This window comes from Channa argus, chromosome 13, assembly GCF_033026475.1.
Source record: "Channa argus isolate prfri chromosome 13, Channa argus male v1.0, whole genome shotgun sequence".
Taxonomy (NCBI): domain Eukaryota; kingdom Metazoa; phylum Chordata; class Actinopteri; order Anabantiformes; family Channidae; genus Channa; species Channa argus.
The window spans coordinates 25,052,820-25,074,869 of NC_090209.1; the positions used below are offsets into that span (position 1 = coordinate 25,052,820).

The 22,050-nt window shown below is 41.3% G+C and overlaps 1 protein-coding gene across 1 annotated transcript in view; it reads left to right on the forward strand.

Moving 5' to 3' along the window:
• The window catches only part of plch2a (phospholipase C, eta 2a), a 48,365-nt gene that overhangs the window by 6,620 nt on the left and 19,695 nt on the right, over window positions 1-22,050 (forward strand). The window contains exons 2-9 of the mRNA XM_067526937.1: window positions 5,702-5,848; window positions 8,755-8,998; window positions 9,240-9,369; window positions 13,795-13,965; window positions 16,533-16,626; window positions 17,297-17,500; window positions 18,217-18,337; window positions 21,144-21,315. Of these exons, the coding sequence (XP_067383038.1) occupies window positions 5,702-5,848; window positions 8,755-8,998; window positions 9,240-9,369; window positions 13,795-13,965; window positions 16,533-16,626; window positions 17,297-17,500; window positions 18,217-18,337; window positions 21,144-21,315 (1,283 nt within the window). The remainder of the gene's footprint in view (window positions 1-5,701; window positions 5,849-8,754; window positions 8,999-9,239; window positions 9,370-13,794; window positions 13,966-16,532; window positions 16,627-17,296; window positions 17,501-18,216; window positions 18,338-21,143; window positions 21,316-22,050) is intronic.

The following is a 22,050-nucleotide window of genomic DNA, read 5'->3' on the forward strand; positions in this document are numbered from 1 at the left end:
GGAAGATGAGCCCCTTAGACTGCTGACTGGAGATAGATTTCAGCGGTGTGCCATCCCGGCCTGAGTGCACGTACGAGTGCACGAGTCTGTAGAACTTTGACAGCAGCTCATTTCATGGATTACTGCTTCCTCTCTCTGGCTGAAGGAATATAGATCCTTAGCTCTGTTAGAGCCACTGGCATCAGGCCCCGTAGTCAGCCAGAAGCTACAGAAAGAACACATCCATGTTGCATGTGTGTCTAACGTGTAAATTCATTATGAGCTAATTGGTTATCGGTGGTACAGGAAAGGTTTGTGTTAACTGGTTCATTAAGGTGTTTCCAAAATGACTAATGACAAATTATTGTGTAGTGTAGTGTAGTGCACAGAATGATTATACATTTCACATTCAATTTACAGTTATAAACAATGTTTTGAATTTGGTACTTTGCAGGTACTTTATGTCTAATTAGTGGAGAAGATTACATTTTTGTGTGGACTGTAATTTCTGGAGGCGTTAAGTTCAGAAGCAGTTTATTACTTGAATGAATGATATGCTACATTTTCTATGCACGGCGAGTCCCAGGGAGGTGAATGGGGAGGGAGGCAAGCGTACAACATGCAGGAGTGTCATACCACAGGCCTGAGGTTTAGGAAACAAAAGCAGTTTGGGTCAGGTTAGAGAGAAGATTGTAGCTAACTTTATCCAAGTGCTGTGAGAACCTAAAAACAAATGCAAATGTTTAATACTCCTGTAGTCACAAATACGATGTACTGTAAGACATGTTGTCAGTGTGGACTTCCCAGGTGGAACTAGCTATGTGGAATGGAAAACACCTCACTAGAGTTTTTTGGATCAAAGGTTTTTAAATGAGATGCTGTATTTTCTCAAGGTGCACAGGTGAGTTGCACAGGTAAAAGACACAAAAGCAACAATGCTGCATGAGGGGCAAGGGAAAAGAGAATGCAACTGTTCTGAACACAACAAGAAGATATTTAGTGTGGTTATGCCATTGATTTGACTGCTTATCAACATAGGCAGCAGTTGGAACTGATGTCGGAGTTTCTCTAATTATGGACGACAAAAATCTCCGGTTGGATTCTAAGGAGGACTGAGGTGTTTTCATTCCTGTGTAGTTAGAGAGACAGTTTTCATGGTGGATGACAATCTCACTTTGTGTCTTTTATTCTACCTTATGAATTCAAATCGTTGTTTCACTTGCATGTGAACATCCATCCACAAACTATTGCATCAGCTGCTGCTCAGCTGATTGCGGACTTTTCTGTCTGCCCAGAAGCCTCTGAATCCATCCATCGGGATTAATCATTGTAATCTGAATAGGACGTAGTAACCTGTGCTGCAAAAAAGTACTATGACTAAATTTTTGCTGGCTCCATAGGCAGAGCATCTTTCCCTGTGCCAACTTAGAAACCTTTATACAGGCATATGGCTGGAAGAGAGATAGGGGGTCGAGATTTGGTCAGAAAATAACACCTATATTCTTCAGGCATATTTGGGCTGTGCTATATGACTGGCAGTGTTTTTACAATGCCTGCTATTACTGAAATGACCAAAACTGTTTCTTCATACATGACCCGAACCAGGATGGGGTTATATATTTAAAAAAAAAAAAAACGTACATAACCAAGGGACTTAACAGAGTCTTACATACAATGAAAAGAGAAATTCTATACACTGCTGTTCTTCTCAAAAAGGAGGTTAAGCATGAAATTAGGAAAACTAATAAGGAAACTGAGAATTAATATGGTTTTGGCAAACTTAGGCAGTCTGGCAAAGAATATAATATATGGCATCAATTAAGCAACAGACTAGCAAGATCACACAATGTATTACTACGAATGATATGAAAGATGCTGATCTAGCAAATGCTTTTCATGTATTTTTATTTTTTTTGTCTCCTTGGGAGGTCGAATCGGAGAATCTTTGTCACCATCTTTGTCTTCTAATGTTTCTGATAAGGTTGTATGTAACTTATCGTCTTTTGAGATTCTCTTATCTGTTGGTTTTTCAATATTGTGACAGTCTGCCCGAAAATCGTGGCTTGAAATTGAGCGACTCATGCTCGTTCTGGAAGGAGCGTGTAGTTCAGAAGGCAGATTACATCACCGATCAAACCGAGCACATTCCATCCCCAGAATTTGTCGCGTTATAAATCCCCCCCAGACGAAATCGAACCGTTACACCTACTCGTTCATTCCCCCCGTGATTAGGCTGTTAAAGATTGATGATTAGTGTTTTTTCGACATGTATTTATTTGTTTAGTCTGGTTTTGTGTTGACTCCTCCTCTGTGTAATATTACGATATGTGAATATTCTCTGTTCACTGTTTTGAGATCAAAGTGTGTGTGTGCGTGTGTGTGTATGAGTGATCCAGCCTAAACATGGGATCAATGGGGACCCTGTGTCTGTTGACACTGTTATGGCTGCAGTATTGATTCTTTAAAAAATGGTGATGGTCTTTTCTGTGTCTGCCTGGTGAGGTAGCAGCATTATTACAATTTATCAGACGTAGCTTCTGCTGAATCTCACTTGTGCGCTGAATCTTTTTGTAAGTCGAGCACTTTTTTTCTTGTGTCGTAGGGTTTTTTTTTTTCATTGGCTCAGTGCTCAGAGCCTTGAAAGAAGATCACATAACCAGACGGAAGGAAGTTTAATTATCCTTCGCAACATGTTTTTGACTTCCTTGAATTAAATTTTGCCTTACAGCTAGAAGATTGAACTGCTGGGTAGCTGATGGTTCTGGGTGGACTTTGGATGTTCTCCTCATGCTGTCTTGGTTTGCTTCCTGGTACTTTGGCTTCCTTCTAATCCAAAGACCTGCAGCTAGCTCATTTGGTGACTCTAAATAAAGGTGTGAAATGGAACTGAATCGTTGCCCCCTACCACTTCATACTGGCTCAAATTAACTCCCCTTTTCCATCAGGCAAAGGTTGTTGACACTACATAGTACTTTTTTAAATCAGTAGAAGTTTCAAGCATTCTAAGCCAAAAGGGGCAGCAGAAATACAGTACCACAGAATACTGACTCATCAGAAAGAAGCATCACTGCCACTGCATCGTCTTTGAGCAACTGCTGTCATCTCAAGATTTTTTCAGCGATCTTTAGTTTTACTGCCTTCCGTCTCTTCGGAAACAAAAAAACAAAAAAAAAAATCCCCTTGCTTGTGGTCACAAATCCAGAATCAGCAGCTATTTTGACTGGCTTGTAGATCACACCACCACAGGGAAGAGGCACTGCTAGTTTAAGAAACATTGAATATTTATTACATTTAATAACAGGCAGCTCTGTTGGGGGGCGGCTGTAGCTCAGTTGGTAAGGCAGTCGTCCACGGACAACAGGATCAGTGGCTCAGTCTCTGGTCCCGGCTATATGTCGAAGTGTCTCGTATCAAAGGTGCGTGAAAATGTATGAATCCATGAGCATATGTGAGGATGTTTGTTACCCTGAGAGTGCAGGTCAGCACTCACATTAAAGTGGTCTATACTAGCCCGCCTGGGTTAAACACAACATGTTTCTAATTTAGACTGAAGACACTGCCTTCCTCCCCAGGCTTGTCCTGCCAACTTGTGTTAGCACTTGCACGAGCCCGATATTATCAATACAAGTCATACAGGTTAACGGCATCGTCACTCTTATTGTAACAGTGGTTGAAAATGTTTTCGGTGTAATTATATTTTTACTGCCTAGGAGATATTAAGATAGGAGATATTATTAATTTGCAGCCTTACCTGTCACCTGAAAAGGTGCATTCTGGGATGGTGTCAGACTGACACATTAGGTAATGCTTACTTTGTACGTATGCTGGAGAGTACTGGCCAGTTGCTCCCAATTACAACGAGAAACGTACACATAGCACCACAGGGAGACACTCGGACTATCGCAGCCCCTTTGGAAGTTGTGCCACAGTAGTGTTATGTAGTGTCTAGTCTGTTTTTAACGATACATGTAGAACACATTGAATAAGCAGTTTGCTCTGCAAATAAGCTTTTCTTGTCTTGCTGCACATTTTTAAGTCGTTCACACCCACCCACATCTACATCTTCGAGGATGCTGCGGAGACAGCAAATTGAATCAAAGTATAATGAACCCGTCTTGTGCTGGTGTAATAATTTTAGCCCAACATTTTTCTGGTGGAGTTGTGGTCTTTGCTTTCATGGTCCTGAGCAAGAGTTTAGCAGCAAAGGGAAACAGGATGGAACTACATTAACAGTGCCTTTAGGGTGGCTCTCTGCAGACAAAACCACAGCCAGGTCACATCAATACTCGGTTAGGGCAACCCATCACTGCCGATTTGCACTGCTTACTTGCACAGCAGATACATTAGATGCATGTTCTGGTCAGACAGGGCGAACTTTGATCTAGATTGAAAGTGAGTAAGAAGAATTTAGGATGGGTGCTGTTTTATCCTGAACATTTTTGTGGCGGCTTCTATCAAACAGGATTCAACACACAAGATCTGTGATGATACATTAGAGTCAGGTCAGAAGTTTAGAGTCTTCATTTAGAAACACACCGAGTTACATCAAGAACGCTCGCGTTCCTGTAGAACCTCGAGTTCAATAAGATCTGTTTACCTTAATGTCAAAATGAAGGCTCAAAACATCTTCCCTCTTCTTCCTGTTCTTTGGTAAATTCAGCACAGTGCACATTTGCACACCAGCCGCATCATACTCAACACCGCTGCTGGTACTTTTGTACAAAAACATTGTCCATCATTGTCATTCATTAATATTCACTTATTTCTTGTTCCTATTTGTTTCCGTTGCTATCAGTGAAACTGGGGAAGTGTTCATCTCACAATGCATATATTGACAACATTGACTTTGCCAGGCAGCAGTAGTGGTCGTGTGCTCCAATTTGTGCCCTTTGTTTGTGCTGAATTATGGAAAATACAGTACAAACACATTTATTTTACATTTATTTAAATTATTCATTCTAGTAAGCTGGTTGTAGTTTTTTTTCCCCCAATTACGCTACATTGCTCACACACTACAATTGTTTAGTGCCATATGTCCGTGACCTGCCATTCTTCTTTAGAAATGATTCCCCAGTGAAGTGGCCTAATATTCTGCATGTTTGATGGGTTGTGACAGAAAGAGTTAGATAGTAGATCATTGCTAATACGACCACATAAGATTTAACTCGACCCCATCGGCCGTCTACACTCGCCGGAAAAGGCCTGACTACCGCACTATGATTCTACCGTTTAGTCAAATTCTCCCACGGAAACGACGGCAAGGAGTTGTTTTATAAGGTGTAGAGGTTTAGGCCCCAATGTGAATCCTCCCATCTGAAAAGAGCCACTGGCTTTATTGATTTTCCTCGTTGATATACCCTCATAGTTCACAGTGTAACGTCGAGATGTCGTTATAGGGCTTTTTGTGCTGAAATTCCCTCCGGCTGTCGTCTTTCTTCTCTTACATTGTCGTGGTCTCAAGCGACACACAAAACCCTGTCCGCAGTGACAGGTATGTCCAATGCTTTGCAATGCTGTGTGTTTTCGTGTTGGTGTATAAGTAAATAACTGCTTTTTGCACTACTGTCTTGATTAATTCTCAAATGAGCAAAACATGTCTAAACATTTGTGTCTGTCACTTTCTCAGTTGCAGTGCATACTTCACTTCACTGCTTTCTCTTTTTGACAACATTCCAGCGTTTTTATTTTTCCTTCTGTCTTTTGCTTGTTTTCTTGCCCCTAGTGGAAAAATGTATGAGCTCCATGCAGATGGGGACCCAGATGGTGAAGCTCCGCGGTGGCTCCAAGGGACTAGTGCGGTTCTTCTATCTGGACGAACACAAGTCCTGCATCCGCTGGAGGCCCTCACGCAAGAATGAAAAGGCCAAGAGTGAGTCTCTTCTTCCTTGTTACAGTTCTAAGGGACAGCATATTAAACTGTTATATTTCTTAGGCTTTACATTTTTCAAAATTGAAACCACTAGAAAGGCCTTGCTGTGAAACACTATTCATCCGCCCTTAGTGTCAAATAATAATTTTATTAGTTGAGGCAACACACATGAGGCTTTTTTTTTTGTTTTTTTTTGTCTTTGACAGGTTTTTACTTCTGTTAGATTTAAATCGTGCTACTATACAAACCCTCAAGGTCTGAAGTGCTTTTGTTTGAAGTGCACATCTCTCTGCACAACAAGCAAGCAAAGCCCTTTTCCGCATTGTTTTAGAATAAAAGAAGGCGAAGTCGCTTTTTAGCAGCAGCTCCCAGGATGGCTGTGCGTCTCATGGGGGCTTAGGTCTCAGTTTCCTGTTGCTCCCCCTCCTCGCTAGCCCTGGATTTAATAAGCTTCTTAAGTCGACTTAATTATTCATCAGCTTTAATCTGCCCAAACTGTGTTTTACACACTGAATGAAAATGACACACACACCTAATTGGCTGATCAGGACAGTTAGAGCTTTGTCTTTTAGAGGTGTGGGGGCCTTTACTTTAAATGAAATCCTGGAATTTATCCTAATTCCTAAACTATTTATGGCTGGATGAGTAAGATAGTGACACAAATGAAAGAAGCCAAACTTTCTTTGCCCGGTTACATGTGATGAAAGGTCAGTATCAGGTACTGTTGTCTTATTGGACCTTCTGGCCCTCATCAAACAAAGTCGTGGCTTCTGTTCACACAACCAGTGTTTCCATGCTTTCAGTCCTGCCCCAACTTGTGTATATTCCTGCATCCCTCATTTGATACACTGACAGATTTCAGTCACTGAAGCAGAACACAATAGACTGGCCATGGCAGCACATTCCCTGGCGATCTGAGTGACGTTCAATGCCACCGGCCTCTGGATCACACAGCACCCACTGGGACGGACTGACAGAGGGGAAACGCAGTGGGCTTCTGGTCTCCCCGTACAGTGATCCTGCGCTTCTGGCTGCAGATTGACTTTAATATCTCCTAAAATATAAAACAATCCAAACAGTAGTTTATCCAACAGTAATGCAAATGCATGTCAAAATAAAAGCAGTTAGTCTTCGCCACTCCCACAGAGTTTCAGTGTTAAGTGAAAGGTGAATGCAACACAGTGGTAAACATGCCCCTGGCCAAATGAACGTATATTAAAAAAATAAAACAAAAATCAAAGTTTTAACATTTGATATGTTATGTAAACATACCGTTCAAATGATTTGCAAAACCATTACATTCTCTTTTTATTTACATTTTACACGTTACAAGTTCCCACCTTTTCTTGAAATAGGATTTTTAGCATTTAGCAAGTAATATAGAAATGTAAAACACATTTAAATCAAGATTATTCAGAATTTAAAAATACAGCCTTGAACAACCGGCTTTTATCTTCGAAGCTGTCAGAACGTTACATGATCATGCTTGGCAAATATGTTGTATGACAGGATTTCCTGACAGCTAAGCACAATGCAAATGGCAAATATTTCGGGCTACAGGCAGCATGAATCGGACGAGTCCACGTTGTGGTGGTCTGCTTATTAGGATCTCATTTGCAAATACACAAGTGGAAATTCTGACCTGATAAGGGCACAGGAGCAGGGCCGCACAAAGTCAACAAACCCTGCAACTTGTATCTGTCTCTGAGGAGGGTGGTAGTTTTGGTTACTGATATCTAGCAGAAGCCTGGTGTATACACATGCATAATTTATAAAATTGCTGGAATCAGGTCAGAGCTGATGTACCCATGTAAAATCTCAAGCTGCAGCATCTGTGGAGAAACATCCATGTCGACATACAGGTGCTTGAAGTATTTACACTCCACTGGCACTTTATTGCGTAGGAGATTTAATTTAAAATGGATAAAATTTCATTTCTCTGTTTTTAAATGGCAGGTCTGTACAGCATAAGCAGGGGCAGGGTGGGTTGCACAAGGGAGAAGGATTGAGTGTACAGCTGTACCACTACATTATTAATGAGTGTTTGTAAAAAAATCTTTTATCTATGAACTGCATTACATGTCTGAAAGACAGAGAGATGCAGAAGGAGAAAGATTTGAATGAACCTGGTCTATCAAATGTCAAAAACCGTGTAAACTGAACAAGCAACAGAAACCGTCATGCGCTTGCTTCCATGGGAAAGTGTGTGACTGTGTCTCGGTCCTCTGGTAAAATCTCATTACCATCGCTCATCTCATAAATGCCGTATTGCAATAAAACTGGGAGCTGCTGAATATTTTTAATCCTTAGTATCATAAACCCTGAAATTACACCAAATAATCTCTCCAATAAACTATCACAACAATCAATCAGCTTTTTTTGCCAGAGGTCAATATTAGAAATTTAAAGAGCGCAGAACGATAATAAACCGCTTTTTGCTCTATTGCTCTTCTGGAGGCTTTGTTTTTCATTAGCGTTTGACATTTCCCAATATTTAACCTGAGGATCTGAGAGACTTTATTTATATAAAGTACGACAGGACTATTTGAAAGCACTACAGTATGTTTCTGCATTTATATTTTATTCACAATGTACCAAAATATTAGCAGTACAATGCATCTATAGTGTCAAATGTAAAAGGACCCATTGCGTGATTGCGATTTTTTTTAATTTTTTTTATTGAACTCTTCCTGCGTAAGCAACATGTTATTCTACAGTTGCAGCTTGTTCTTAATAATTTTCTACAGACATATTAATAACCTGATTCAATATTTTCCATCTGACTCTGCAAAAGTACTAGTAACTATAACTGCAAGGGGAAAAAATTCATTCAAGAAACATAATCTCTTATCAACTTAAGTTCGTGCACTTTATGTTTTATCTCTGACTTCCTGTTTGCTCAACAGTCTCCATTGACTCCATTCGGGAGGTGTGTGAAGGGAAGCAGTCTGAGATTTTCCAGCGCTATTCAGAGGGCAGCTTCGACCCCAACTGCTGCTTCAGCCTGTACTACGGGGAGCACATGGAGTCCCTGGACCTGGTGTCTGGCACTGGAGAGGAGGCGCGAACCTGGATCACAGGGCTCAAATATCTGATGGCAGGCATCAGCGATGAGGACAGCCTGGCCAAGAGACAGCGTACCCGTGACCAATATCCTTCACTTATACAGTTACACGGGGGACGTGACTGTTATATGTGATGCAGTCATGTAGATTTTCATCATCAACATTAGGGGTTGTTTAAATAGGAGTATTTGGCAATTCCGGGTTCTTCTGTTAAAAGTATGACTGGCTCGATGTTTCTTTTACATTGGTGCTTTAAGTGTGTGCTCTGAGAGCTACTAACCAAATTAGAAGAAATGAAATCTTTCCATAACCGTCTCTATCATCACATGGCTGAAACAGACTTTCACCGAGGCCGATAAGAATGGGGATGGCAGTTTAAGCATCAGCGAGGTCCTGCAGCTTCTGCACAAACTCAACGTCAACCTGCCCAGACAGAAGGTCAAGCAGATGTTCAAGGTACAAAATGGTTCTTGGGGATTTTGAGAAGCTTCACATCATTTGTTTTGTGTTTCACTGTTCTTTGTTTTAAAAGCAAATAGTGATTTTTTCTGCAAATTTCTTTCTTATTGTCATTGTTAGAAAAAAGTCTTTGCTCTGAACTTACTGACATAAATCTTTAGATGGCGACAGTATATCTGAGTACTGACGACTTTTTATCCAATGCCTGTTGAGACGGTGTGATGCAAATGAGCTACCGGCAAAAGCAGTAATCAAGGGCATTGTGTTTCTTCGCTATCTCTCCAATCTTCTGTACAATCTCCATAAATCCTGAGTGATGGACATTTTATACAGAGGTGTTGAAAGGCTTCGTCAAAGTGCAAAGTAAATTTCATGAATGGTTCCTTAAGATATACTTTAAAACGAGTCAAAGAAAGTTGGAGACAACAAAAAGCAGTTGTCTTGACTTTGCTGCAAAGGAGCTTATTGCAGAACGGGACCGGACAGCACCCGACTGAGCTGGTCTCAGCCTGTTAACCCTCTCATTGCATTTTAATACAGCAACTTGTTCACAAAAATTTGTCATTCACAAGTTGCTGTGCTGCAGTGATATAATTTTGACCACTTGTTCCTTTTTTCCAGTGACATAAGTTTTGTAATGACCTTGACCACATTAGCATAATGTAACAGAGTGATAGGAACAGATTTTTGAGCTTTTAAAAGTCAGTAAAAATGATGAATTGTAATCTGGTTAAATTGCCGACATATAGTGTTGTAGATGTGTTTGAGCATTGAGACAGGCAACACTCGTGTGTTTCCGTTTACATCAAGCTCTTATGGTTTAGTGTAAATAATTATTTTAGACTCATATTTTAGACTGTCCAAAAAAAAGCTTGACTTAGAGAATCTGAGCTGACTGAGTGATCATCCAATAGATTTGTCTCGTGAAATGTGTGTTTTTCCTGTACACTAGCGGTAATTTCTTATTTTGTGCAACCATGTTGGGATTTGAATGCTCCTGCGGGACCCTTGGAAAGAGTATAGTATTTAACCTTTAGGAGAATTTATGTGGTGGAGAAATGCCATTAAATTGTGCAGCTAATGCTCAGTACACATTGGACTTCAGCTCATTGAGACAGTAAATGGGCTTATTAGGTCACTGGAGGCTGCAGAACTGACTTACTTCCTGCCAGATTGTGAATGAAAGACACTGACTAATTGCGACTGCTGCAGATGTTGGCTATAACACGGCTCAGCCACTACTCTTTCCAAAACACAAAGATTAGCATACTACAGAGTTGAGCTGCTTTTTTTTTTTTTAGCCTCCTTCTACAGAGCAGCTAATCAGTTTGCCGTCACTAAGTCCAGTGGCCTGTTGACAGTCACCCATATGGTGCTGCTGGGACACAGATGGCCTCTGGTGTAATGCAGGGTACGCACACCAGGGACTGATCTGGTCCTGTGTGTGTGTGTGTGTGTGTGTGTGTGTGTGGACGTGGACGTTCATCAAGATTTGTGCATTCACTTTCTTGGCTTAACCTAGTTACGGTGAAAAGAAAAAAACCTGTGGAGCTCATTCTCAGCGTGAAGACACAAACCGATGAGTCTGAGCCTTTTTGTGCACATTGCTCCATACACTTAGAAGACAAAGTAAAGAGAATTTGCCAATTTTGCCGCTATGGCATGTTCCTGACTGGAACACATCAAAATAATTCTTTAGGCCCAGTAAGGAGAAGCTGAACTGTCCATAAAATGCCATTTGCAAGTGTCATTCATTGGCAGCCTTCAGTGTGGCTGGGATGCATCTGCACTGCTATTCAATGCTGGTACTTAACCTCTTTTTGGACTTTGGCCTCAAAACAAATTGTCCAAATTGTCCAATTATATAAAAAAGGGGAAATTTAGCTCTTCTGCCAGTGCCATTGTCTTGGGTATAATTTAGTCCAAATTATCTCCAGTTGTTTGTATGCTCAATATGTCTTGGGGACATTTACAGGATTAATGATTTTCCCATTTGTGAAACAAGGAGGCCTTATCTCTCAATTGTTTAATTAAAACACTGACTCACAGTAACACAGGGGAGAAACCCAGAAAGTGAAGCAAAGTGGAATAACTGAGCCTCTTAAGCTTTCTACTTATATTATAAACACTGTTTACCCAGCTACAAGGTAATATAATGAAGTATCTGGGAGGCAAAATACCACGGTGGCACTGTCCAATGTAATCTGAGGATGATGGACCATGTAGTACTGTTTCGCCCCCATCAAGTCCCCATCTAGATTTTCCGCACGAAACATTTTGCTGTGATTTTCGCTGAGTGTCTAAGCAGTCATAGCGCGATTCATCCAGGGATTTGATTTTGATGGGAAACTGAAAAGACACACACCTGGGCCTGTCTGTGTCCCTCTGATGTGATTTATTACGGGCAACGCCAGAAAGAACGCTGTGGTAGTAGTAGTAGCAATAGTAGTACTTGTTGTTTTAGAACAGTGTAAAATGGAGAAGGAATGTGGGTCATGCATCAATTTAAGGCCTGGCACTAACTGGAGCATTTGCAAATCCTAACTGGCTTTAAAAACATGGGCGGCCACAGACATAACAGCAGATTTAAGCCGGTTTTAATATTTATTTTCAAAGACAAATACCAGATGATTCACTCAAGAGGCGCATGCAGTTAGATGATCTTAACCCCGATGCTAGTAGTATTTGTGTTTGCCATGATTTGCACTGAGAAACAACTTCAGCATAGTTGCGGTTTGTTGCTGATCCGTGACTCATAGAAGCTGGTTGCATGTGGTTGGTGGAGCTATTACTGCAGCTGTAAATGACAGCAAAAGAATCGGGCTCCTCCTGCAGAACATTTGCTCTGCGATTTATTACAACGGAGACCTGCAGATGTGCTCGCGGAGGAAAAGCTCTATAAAGAGGAAGCAGCGATTCTAAATGCTGACTTTTTATTTATATTGGCCGTCGAGCTAAAACGCAGTGCGGAAGCATGCAAACAACTTAAGTGCCCGGTCTCATGCATAATGTATCGGAATGAATAAAGCTAGAAGGATGTTTTAGTCTTTCCAGAAAAAAAGGACTCTGTTCATTATCATCCTGGGGCTAAAATACGGTGTTTGTATCTGAAAATAATTCCTTCACCTCAGTGAATGAATAAAAATGCAAGTCAGCTGGCAATTGGGTCTCACCTCACCAGTGGTGGCCATCGCTGATTCCTATTCATCTGAAATGCACTTAACTGCCAGGCAAACGTTGGCCACTGCAGCCTGGCCACATCGCAGTACTGATGAGTGCTCTAATTACTCCTGCATCAGGAGTAATACTGTGTGCATGCATCTGTGCTCGCCACTCATGTGGGACTTGGTCACAACTTAGGCGGCAACTAAGTGACGTGAATGCAAAACCAACGGCCGAGTCGTGCGTTTCTGAGTCATTTGACTTCCTGTGTATCGGCTGTGTTGGGCAGAGAACATTGTGATGGCAGTAAGCTGACATAATACTTTAGGTTAGTTGCGGACAAATGTGTGGTGTGTTGGCTTTCTTTCAGGCTACAACCTCGTCCCTACTGTAGTTGACAGTGCAACTCTTTAAAGGGTCAATGTAAAACTCTTGACTGGTCCACTTGATCCAATCCACAGAATTGTTATTGGTGCCCTTGCTCATTTAATCGATCAAGTATTGTTCCATATTCGTCAATATTTAGCTTTTCATGTACATTTGTGTAGTTGTGTCCCAAGTGTCCCAGTTGTCCCTGGTGCACGGCTCCTATTATTTACCCACTGTGGAGGCCTGTAGTGTCTCCAGCCCAATCTCTCAAATCAAACCTGTGATCCTATAATGCGCAACACTTCAATAGGAGAGTAGGAGAAGCGTGGAGCACTTGATGGAAGACATTTGAAGAACAGTCCAGATATTTGTATATGAAGTCCTTTATTAAATTTTTCCCACACCACCTTCACTGATTTTTACGTACATGCACATCTACAGTCAAATAATAAAAAGCCCGTAGAATTATATTTATTTGCTGCCTGGAGTGATACTTGGCATATGGAGCTGGTCACAGGCTGTCTCAGTCAACGGGGACAAGGATTACACAGGCCATGGTGTGACCCACTGCAGAGCTCGTGTTAACTTTGTTCTAGATTACAGCTGTAGACTGAACCTGAATAGCTTCGGCTCATTACATCTAGAAAACCAAGCCTGTCTTTGTAATATGAGCTGAGAACCTATAGGATGGTAGTAGGTATGTAATGATGAAAATGACTAATAAATGCAATATCCAAATGGGCATTATATTGGTTAATGAAAATAATTGCATAAATATATGAATTCATAAAAATTATGCGATGCATTATATTTTTGCACGTGATGATACAAGAAGCCTCTTTAAAAAACATCTTAAAAACAGTACAACTTTTGCTTGTACCCGGTGTTTAGGAGGCAGACACAGACGACAACCAGGGGACACTGGGCTTCGAGGAGTTCTGCTCCTTCTACAAGATGATGTCGACCCGCAGGGATCTGTATCTGCTCATGCTCACCTACAGCAACCACAAAGACCACCTGGACACAAACGACCTGGCCCGCTTCCTGGAGACTGAGCAAAAGGTACACGCTGTGACTGCATTGTAAGAGTCACCGAGATTGACGGTGAAAAGTGAAAACAATGAAGTGGCAACGCCAGTGCAGCAGAACCAGAGTTATCATTGTTTTCCTTTCCCGCGTCACTTTGCTTTACTTCATTATTCGTTCATTTGTCCCACTGCTAGAAGGAAAGGGAGTCATTAAATGTAGTTTAAGAATTCACACTAGATGTCTGTCAACTGGGCCAATTGTGTGCCAGTTACTTTTAGTTCAAGAAATTACCATTGTTGGCTGTTACTGAAAACGTTAAAAGACACACAGATAACAGGATGATCTGGAAACCAGCTAAATACACTGAAGTGGTAAAGTACTGCACCACAGCATAACACCCCCACTTAACCCGAACCGATGGAGAAGGAGGTCAATGTCAATAACAGTAGTAATGCAGTGCTACATAGCTTTTGGGCTTCATCATTTTACAACCAATAAAAAGTTCTTTCAGATCATTGGCCTAGTGGGCCACTAAGAGTCAATAGTTGCTATTGTGGAACTGTTCCAAAACACAGCCTGTAAATGGAGCAGTGGAATGTGGAGTTTCAGGGATGAACAGCCGGGTACATTCCAAATCCCGCTGAATATTTGTACCCATTTCTGTGCGGTGAACCCAATTTCAACCTGCGTTTAGCCATTAATTACGCTCAACACCATTACGTCCTGATTCACTGTGATGTTATGTCCTCATTCAGAGCTACATCAACTACCCCCACATTTGGGGGCTTTAATGTCAATACAGGAATTCTAAATTGTTGGAGTGCAGCCTTTCTGCTGTTTTACCAGGCCCATTCGTTCTCTCTCCACCTGTGTGTCACAGCTTTCGAAATTAATGATCGTTTCACTTTGGTGGTGACTGCTTTCTACTGAAATATGCCATTGGACATACTGTAGAGATGGGGAATAGTTATAGTGTCCCTTTATAGGGTCATGTGGATCTGGAGTTTGTTAGACGTCTAGTTTCCGTTGCTTGCATTTCTAAATAAACAACGTTACATATGTAATCTTGTCATTTTTATTTACTCTATAAAACACTTCCTCCTTTAAAAGCTTCCACTGTTTGAGACAGTACAGATATAAAATTCTCCCGAACATGGATATTATCCCAATTTACCAATCAACTAGCAGCCAGTCTGGGGTTGTTCACGGCTCAAAGCCCAAACTCTGCACCAATCAAATTTAAAATCGCTAATGTCTTTCTGTAGAAACACAGGACGACGTGTGTGTTTTGTTTTTGGTTTTTTTCGCTCTCACAGTTTTAAAGGGCTGTAAGGCTGCTTGTCTTTAGCTTCTGCATGGTGGGAGTTGCCCTTGGGCCCAGTAGTGGTGCTTAATGTCGGATATGTAGATAGAGAGGGCCATGCAGGGATATTAGCAACAGCACCATCAGACCACTTAAGGTGCACTCATAAGCAATTTTTGATGAAGTACAGTTTGTTAATGATACCATTGCCTTAAAAAGGAAAAAATGTGCTAATAAGCGTAAGAGCTAATTTTTCCTTAAACATCCAGTGTGTGCTCATTCAGCTAATATGCACTTTGGCAGGCTATTTAAATATGCAGAAGCAGTCGTTTTAAACGGCCCACTTTGAATAGCTACACTAGTCAGCTCCACTGAGAGAGGTTGTGTTTTCCTCCAATTATACTCAGCATTTAGTTCGGGCACCGTGAGGAAGGAAGAAGACTTTCTCCCTGCTGCTGCTGCTGGAGAACATTGGAAGAGGTTTTTTGTGTTTAAAGTTATTTGTGTGAAGTGTTGCCAAAAATCAGCAGTTATCGTTGTTTCTGTGAAATCAGACGGTTCGTGTAGTGCCGCTGTTAATTGTGTGTCTTACTGTATCAATCAATAACCGGTGATTGACAGCAATGTCTTAAATGTAAACAATAGCCAACAAGTGACATGAAATTTTTTAGACACGAAGATGTAATCATTTAAATTATTAATAAACGAATCTTACTGAGTGTTAACTCTAGCTTCATATATGCCAACAGACAGACAGATGTATAAGATGTGTGCCAGTGTTGCGAGCGCTGACAGCCGCCTGTGAGCTGATCACAAAGCTTTTTGGAGCCACAGAAGCAGTGGTTATGTCTAACCTCTGCTGAGTGTGGCTGGATTTACTCTCCACAGAGCAGCCTCTCATCCGGATTATGACGAGATGGGTAGCAAGTACATCCCATTTGATCCAATTTTAGCCACTCACCCTGTTTAGTACTGTAGAAGTAGGGAGTATGAACGTTAGGGCCTCACCCGTTTCCCTAAAGCTACAGCATTGTTAAGCCTCACAGGGCTGTTAAGTTGTCACAAACACTCTGGCACAGTGTGAGGGAGTTAAGGGGGAGAGACCTTTTAAAATGATGGACAGGGATGGAAATCTGAGCGACCAATCACAGTGAGTAGCTATCAGACCAGAGCAACAGTCGGATTCTGCAGTCAGGACAGAAAGACAACTGCATTATTCGTATCCCTGATGCACATTCTGTTTTTAGCATTGACTGTGCGTAACGCTGCAATTTGACACCCATTTCTCTATTTGTAGATGATCAAAGTGACTAAGGACCATTGCCTGGAAATTATAAACAAATTTGAGCCATGCTCTGAGAACCAGAAGCAAGCAGTTTTGGGTATTGATGGTAAGTCCACTTTGATTTGAGATCTTCATCAAGCTATCTTGCATTTGGAACTAAAATTGAGGGGGGGGAAAAATTGCATTATTGGCGTCTTTAATAATTATTAACTATTACTGTGGTTTGTTTTGAAAATCCTTATCGAAGGTCAGAGTTTTGCTAATCAAAGATGTTTCTGCATCTGTTGTGCTGTGTATATGTTGTTTGTGTCAGTTGGCCTTAATAAGGCTGAATCTGCCTTTTTTTTCATCCTTCTTTTCAATATTTAATTACATTTTGTCCTGAAAGAATCACATTGAGTGTATGCAGTGGTTCAATTGAAGTTCTAAGGGTTATTAATTCATTTTAGGAAGTTAGATGTCAGTGTCATCCCAAAATAATGTAACCCAACGTACATACTGTTTTGTTTTTTGTTTTTTAGCTTCAAAAAAAAGTGCTGACTTTTATTTTCTGTCTCTCCTCACATCTGATTAGCCAAACACCTAATCTGGGTAATCAAAGGTGGCTGCAGCGGCAAAAAATGCTGATATAGTACCAATTATACATTTGTTTATAGTACACCAACATAAGAATAATAGATTGGTTTGACAATTTTATATACATTTTTAATTGTCAAGTACACTTCACATTTGCCACTTCCTGCAGTAAACAAGCTTGTCTTATAACTTTCTTGCAGGTTTTACTAATTATATGCGCAGCCCAGCGGGGGACATTTTTAACCCAGAGCACTACAACGTGAGCCAGGACATGAACCAGCCGCTTTGCAATTATTTCATTGCCTCTTCACATAACACCTACCTGATGGGAGACCAACTGATGTCACAGTCCAGGGTGGACATGTATGCCTGGGTGCTGCAAGCTGGCTGCCGCTGTGTTGAAGGTCAGCACAGATGTGGAACACGTGTGTGTTGTTGCAGGGCAAGATACTACAATGGAGTAAAAACATCCAAAAACGGGTCCTCAGTGTTCACCAAGTTTACCAAAAAGCACCTTTTGTGCACTGGTGAAACCTAATGTTACATTGTTAAAGAGTTACATGCAGATGTTAAGGTGTAAAAAGGTCAGTGTGTATGAGCATGAAACGGCAAAGTATGGTGAGGGGAGCAGCAGGATTTGGGGCTGCTTTACTGCTTTATCTTAAAAAGGGAAAAAGAATCCCAGAGCTGTGTTACAGGATAATGTCACTGTCCTGCTTATGTATGCGTCTTCATGGTGCAGTGTAGCATGTTATCCTTAGACTGATCAGATGGAAATTTGAAAAGCGTAGAGCTTGAAATAAGACGCCGTAACAATTTAATACTCGAGGAAATGTCTCAGGTACACACACGAACAGGGTAAAGTGACAGTGGGAGAAGCCTCGCAATGTCTACTGTAAAAAGGTCACGACACACATCACTGCAGTCTCTGCCTTATGCAAGTCACTTGTGTGCACCTTGTCTTATAAAGCGTTTCCTGATATAAGTCAGTGCAGACTGTTGGGTTTAGGCTGCACACTTGAACCTAATAGCACGTTTGGTGCGATGTGAAAGTTAAAACTCATAACTATGATTCCCAGACTGCATTGCTCACAATGTGTGTTTGATTTCTGTTCAACAGTGGACTGTTGGGATGGACAGGATGGTGAGCCCATCGTCCACCATGGGTACACCCTGACCTCCAAGATCCTGTTCAAAGATGTCATCGAGACCATCAACAAGTACGCCTTTATCAAGAACGAGTACGTTTATGCACACACACACACCTGTCAGTATTGTCCCACACTTCTATTTATTTGTTTCATTCACTGTCTCTCACATGATCAGTGTTGCAACAAGCATGTGACTCAAATGTCCATTGGAGCTTTCACTGCACTAAAGAAATGTTAAACACTGAGCTAAACGTCTCATCATCGTTTTTGCTTTGCAGTTATTATGTTAATTAGTGCAGTGATATTAATATCTCATAGGTGGTCCAGCTGGGTTGAGGTCTGATGACTGGGTGGGCCACTCAGTGAGCCTTGTGCCTCTCTTACCTATGCACATAACACACAAACACAGAAATGAAGACACACATACAGACATCCTCCTCCCCCTCACGGTCTCTGCATCAGAATGTGATAATCCCACTGACATGCACACAGTCTGGAGGATGCAGAGAAGATCTATATTTTTAGATCCTGTCCTCTTCAAGTAAAAAGAAGGCGAAACACTTGCTTTGTGTGCATTTTCTACCGCAGAGCGTGCGTGTCTATGTTTCATACATAATTGTGGACCATATTCCACAGATAATTCATTAAAATGGAGCAGGGTGAAAGGCTGCATTATACATCAAAGAGCGATCAGATTTATCCGGAACGCTGAAGAAAAACGGGCTCTGCCGAGGGCTGAAGGGGACAAAATTTGGATGAAAAGGTTTCCTCTGACTGACACTGGAAATCATCACAGCCAATACGTTGTGAATGATTCTAGTCTTGAATGTAGCTCATTGAAAGACTAGTTTTACATGCTACAGTGAGGATTCACTGTGGAATAAATAAGCATTGGAATGATTCCCCAGAAATGCTAATAAGGTGCATTTAAATCTTATGTTTTCATGTGGAGATGAAAGAGAATTCACGTTGGAGTCTTTTCACAAGTAAGGACAGAACGGATTTTGACAAATGTCTTGCAGAAAACTCAAGTGGCCTCTTGTGCCATTGCTTTTAGAAATCCTCAAATCCTCAAAACCACAGTACTAACAGTATAAATATTAGTCATCGCTAAGTCAGACAAATGTATAAAAAACTTTTTCTTATAGCAGAAAATTCAGTCAAATGTTGGCTGCTGCAAAGATTACAGACTCTTTATATTTATACATTGCTTATAGATACCACTTCAGGCAAGATTACAGTATTTTATTAATGAATATACTACCCTCTGGTGGCCTTGTGGGTCAGTGGTAGAGCATTGGGTTGGGATGCAGAAGGCCACGGGTTCGAATACCATCCCACCACCCAACCACCTTGGTGCCGGTCCTGAGCCCGGATAAAATGGGAGGGTTTTGGCAGGAAGGGCATCCGGCGTAAAAACTCATGCCATATCACGTTGCGGAAGACGTTCTGCTGTGGCGACAAAGCCGAAAGCCGCGGATCTTTTTGATCCTACCCTGCAAAGATCTACCTGGGCTAAATGCTAATGTTTTCATGGTAATGTTCTTGGAATAATAGGGATTTCTGGCATGATAGCATGTTGATGTTTACCCGTTAAATGTTCGTCTAATTTTAGAAACGTGCAAACACATTTGAATTAGATGTAAACACAAAGTACAGCTGAGGCAGATGGGAATGTCATTAGTTTTGCAGGCATTTGGACATAAACCAATACATGATACAAAGTGAAAGGTTGATCATATGGTGGCAATAGATGAAAAACCAAGAGATCCAAGTTGATACAGTTGATCCTTTGGTGGAGGACTGGAATATCCTGAGATCTTTCAGTTAATAGATCCACCTTTGTATTTATTTTCCCTTACGTCCTCCTTATATTGTCTGTCTTGTCTATTGTTGACCATATCGTCTTCTGCCTTTGACAGTCACCAACAAATGCATCAAAATGCTTTTAAGTTATTTCCATTCTCCAAATTGCCGCTGTATTTCAGTATGGTCAGACTGATTGTCATCACATAGGGCCACGTAGCTAATATTCATAAAAAGCCAGTGTATTTTGAACATATCAATCACACTTTATTCACCAGAGTTGTTTAAAGTTCTCTAAATCCATCTGTGTAAACAGGGTTAAGATTTCCTTCTGTCTCCTGTCTGTTTAGAAGCCATAAAATTGCCTTATTCTTGAGCCGCTACACTGATTTGCTGTAGACCTGAATGAATGAATAATGCTTATTCTCTTATACTGTGACTAAATCGAACCCCTAACCATAACCCTGGCTGTTGGAAACACAAAGAGTCATATGTTGATCTTGAGTGCGAAAGTGAAAAACCTGCTGATGCACAAACTGAGACTGAGGTGTAGCACAGGTAAGAACACGTGTGATGCTGCACTGTACTTGTTCCAAATGTGTTTAATCCACACTTCAAACATCCTGCCTTACTCTTCATCCAGCTACAATACAAAGTTGGTCCACTGACGTTTTGTGTGCCCCTTAAGACCTGAGTCTACCTCTTGACAGGGGTGTGGGCTTCGCTGTCAGAGCAGTTCTGACACTGCTGGCTCTCTAAGCTGAGGATCATTTGACAGCACAGCCGGGGCCACAGCATCACTTTTGTATATTGTATCTCCATCATACCAGCTCTTTTAATGGCTGGTTAGATTGATAAATGCAGGTACTGTATGAGCACTAGGAATTCCAGCTTAGCGTGAAGCATGTTTGTTCTAAACGTAGCTCCTGATACTTTAAAGAACTGAAATGAACAAATCACTTCTTCATTGCTGGCTTACGAGGAAAACTTGGCGTCATCATAAAGTTGAAGATTTTAAACTCTGTCCTCTTGTCCTCCTCAGCCTTTCAGCCCTATAACGCCCAACTTTTGTGTTCGATCATGTCCCCAGCTACCCAGTCATCCTATCCATCGAGAACCATTGCAGCGTCCCCCAGCAAAAGAAGATGGCCCAGTATCTGAGTGAGATCCTGGGGGACAAATTGGACCTGTCCAGCATCAAAGCCGATGAGTCTGGATGGCTGCCGTCACCAGAAACACTGAAGGGCAAGATCCTTGTCAAGGTAAAGTGTGGATGGTTAAAAAGTGACTGATTCTTGTCAGTGAGCGCAGTCAGTCCTCAAGCGATAATCTCAGCTGTTCATTCTGGAAAGGCAAGAGGCTGATGGAAGTCATGTGATTAGAGAAGCTGAAAATGACATGTTTAGAGGAAGAGAATGGAAAAACAAAAGTTGGCAGTAGGATAAGTTGTGTTTAGTAACAGCAGACTGCAGCCTGGCTCATTATCTGGCAGCACTGGTCTGTGCTGTTATCGCAAAACAGCATCCCGAGAACAACAGAACACAGATAATGAGTTAAACGTGTTCACGGCCGCAGGTCAGGAGCATTTTGTTGCTGTCAGCTCCAACTCACAACTAAGAGGAGCTTAGAGGTCGTAAAAAATATTGATACGCTTATTCGTTGTCCATAAATGCACAATAAACGTATGTAGGTTAAATAACTTTGTGAACTGCGGCACACGATCAGGTTCAGCCTTTGGGCCACAGATGTACACAGTTAAAAGAAAAAGGGTAAGAAAACTCTGAACGTCACGGCAACAAACCTCAGCAGAATTTTGAGTAACTTTGTTGAATATAGGCTTTGAGTTTATTTACTTATTTACTCACGTACTTAAGATACAGTAATATAATATTTCACATGACCGCGGTTTGTAATAGAGATGGAAATGTACTCAAATCTAAAGCAACTCAAGCATGTGTGCTGTAACTCATTATTTCAACTGAGATGTGACTAATGTC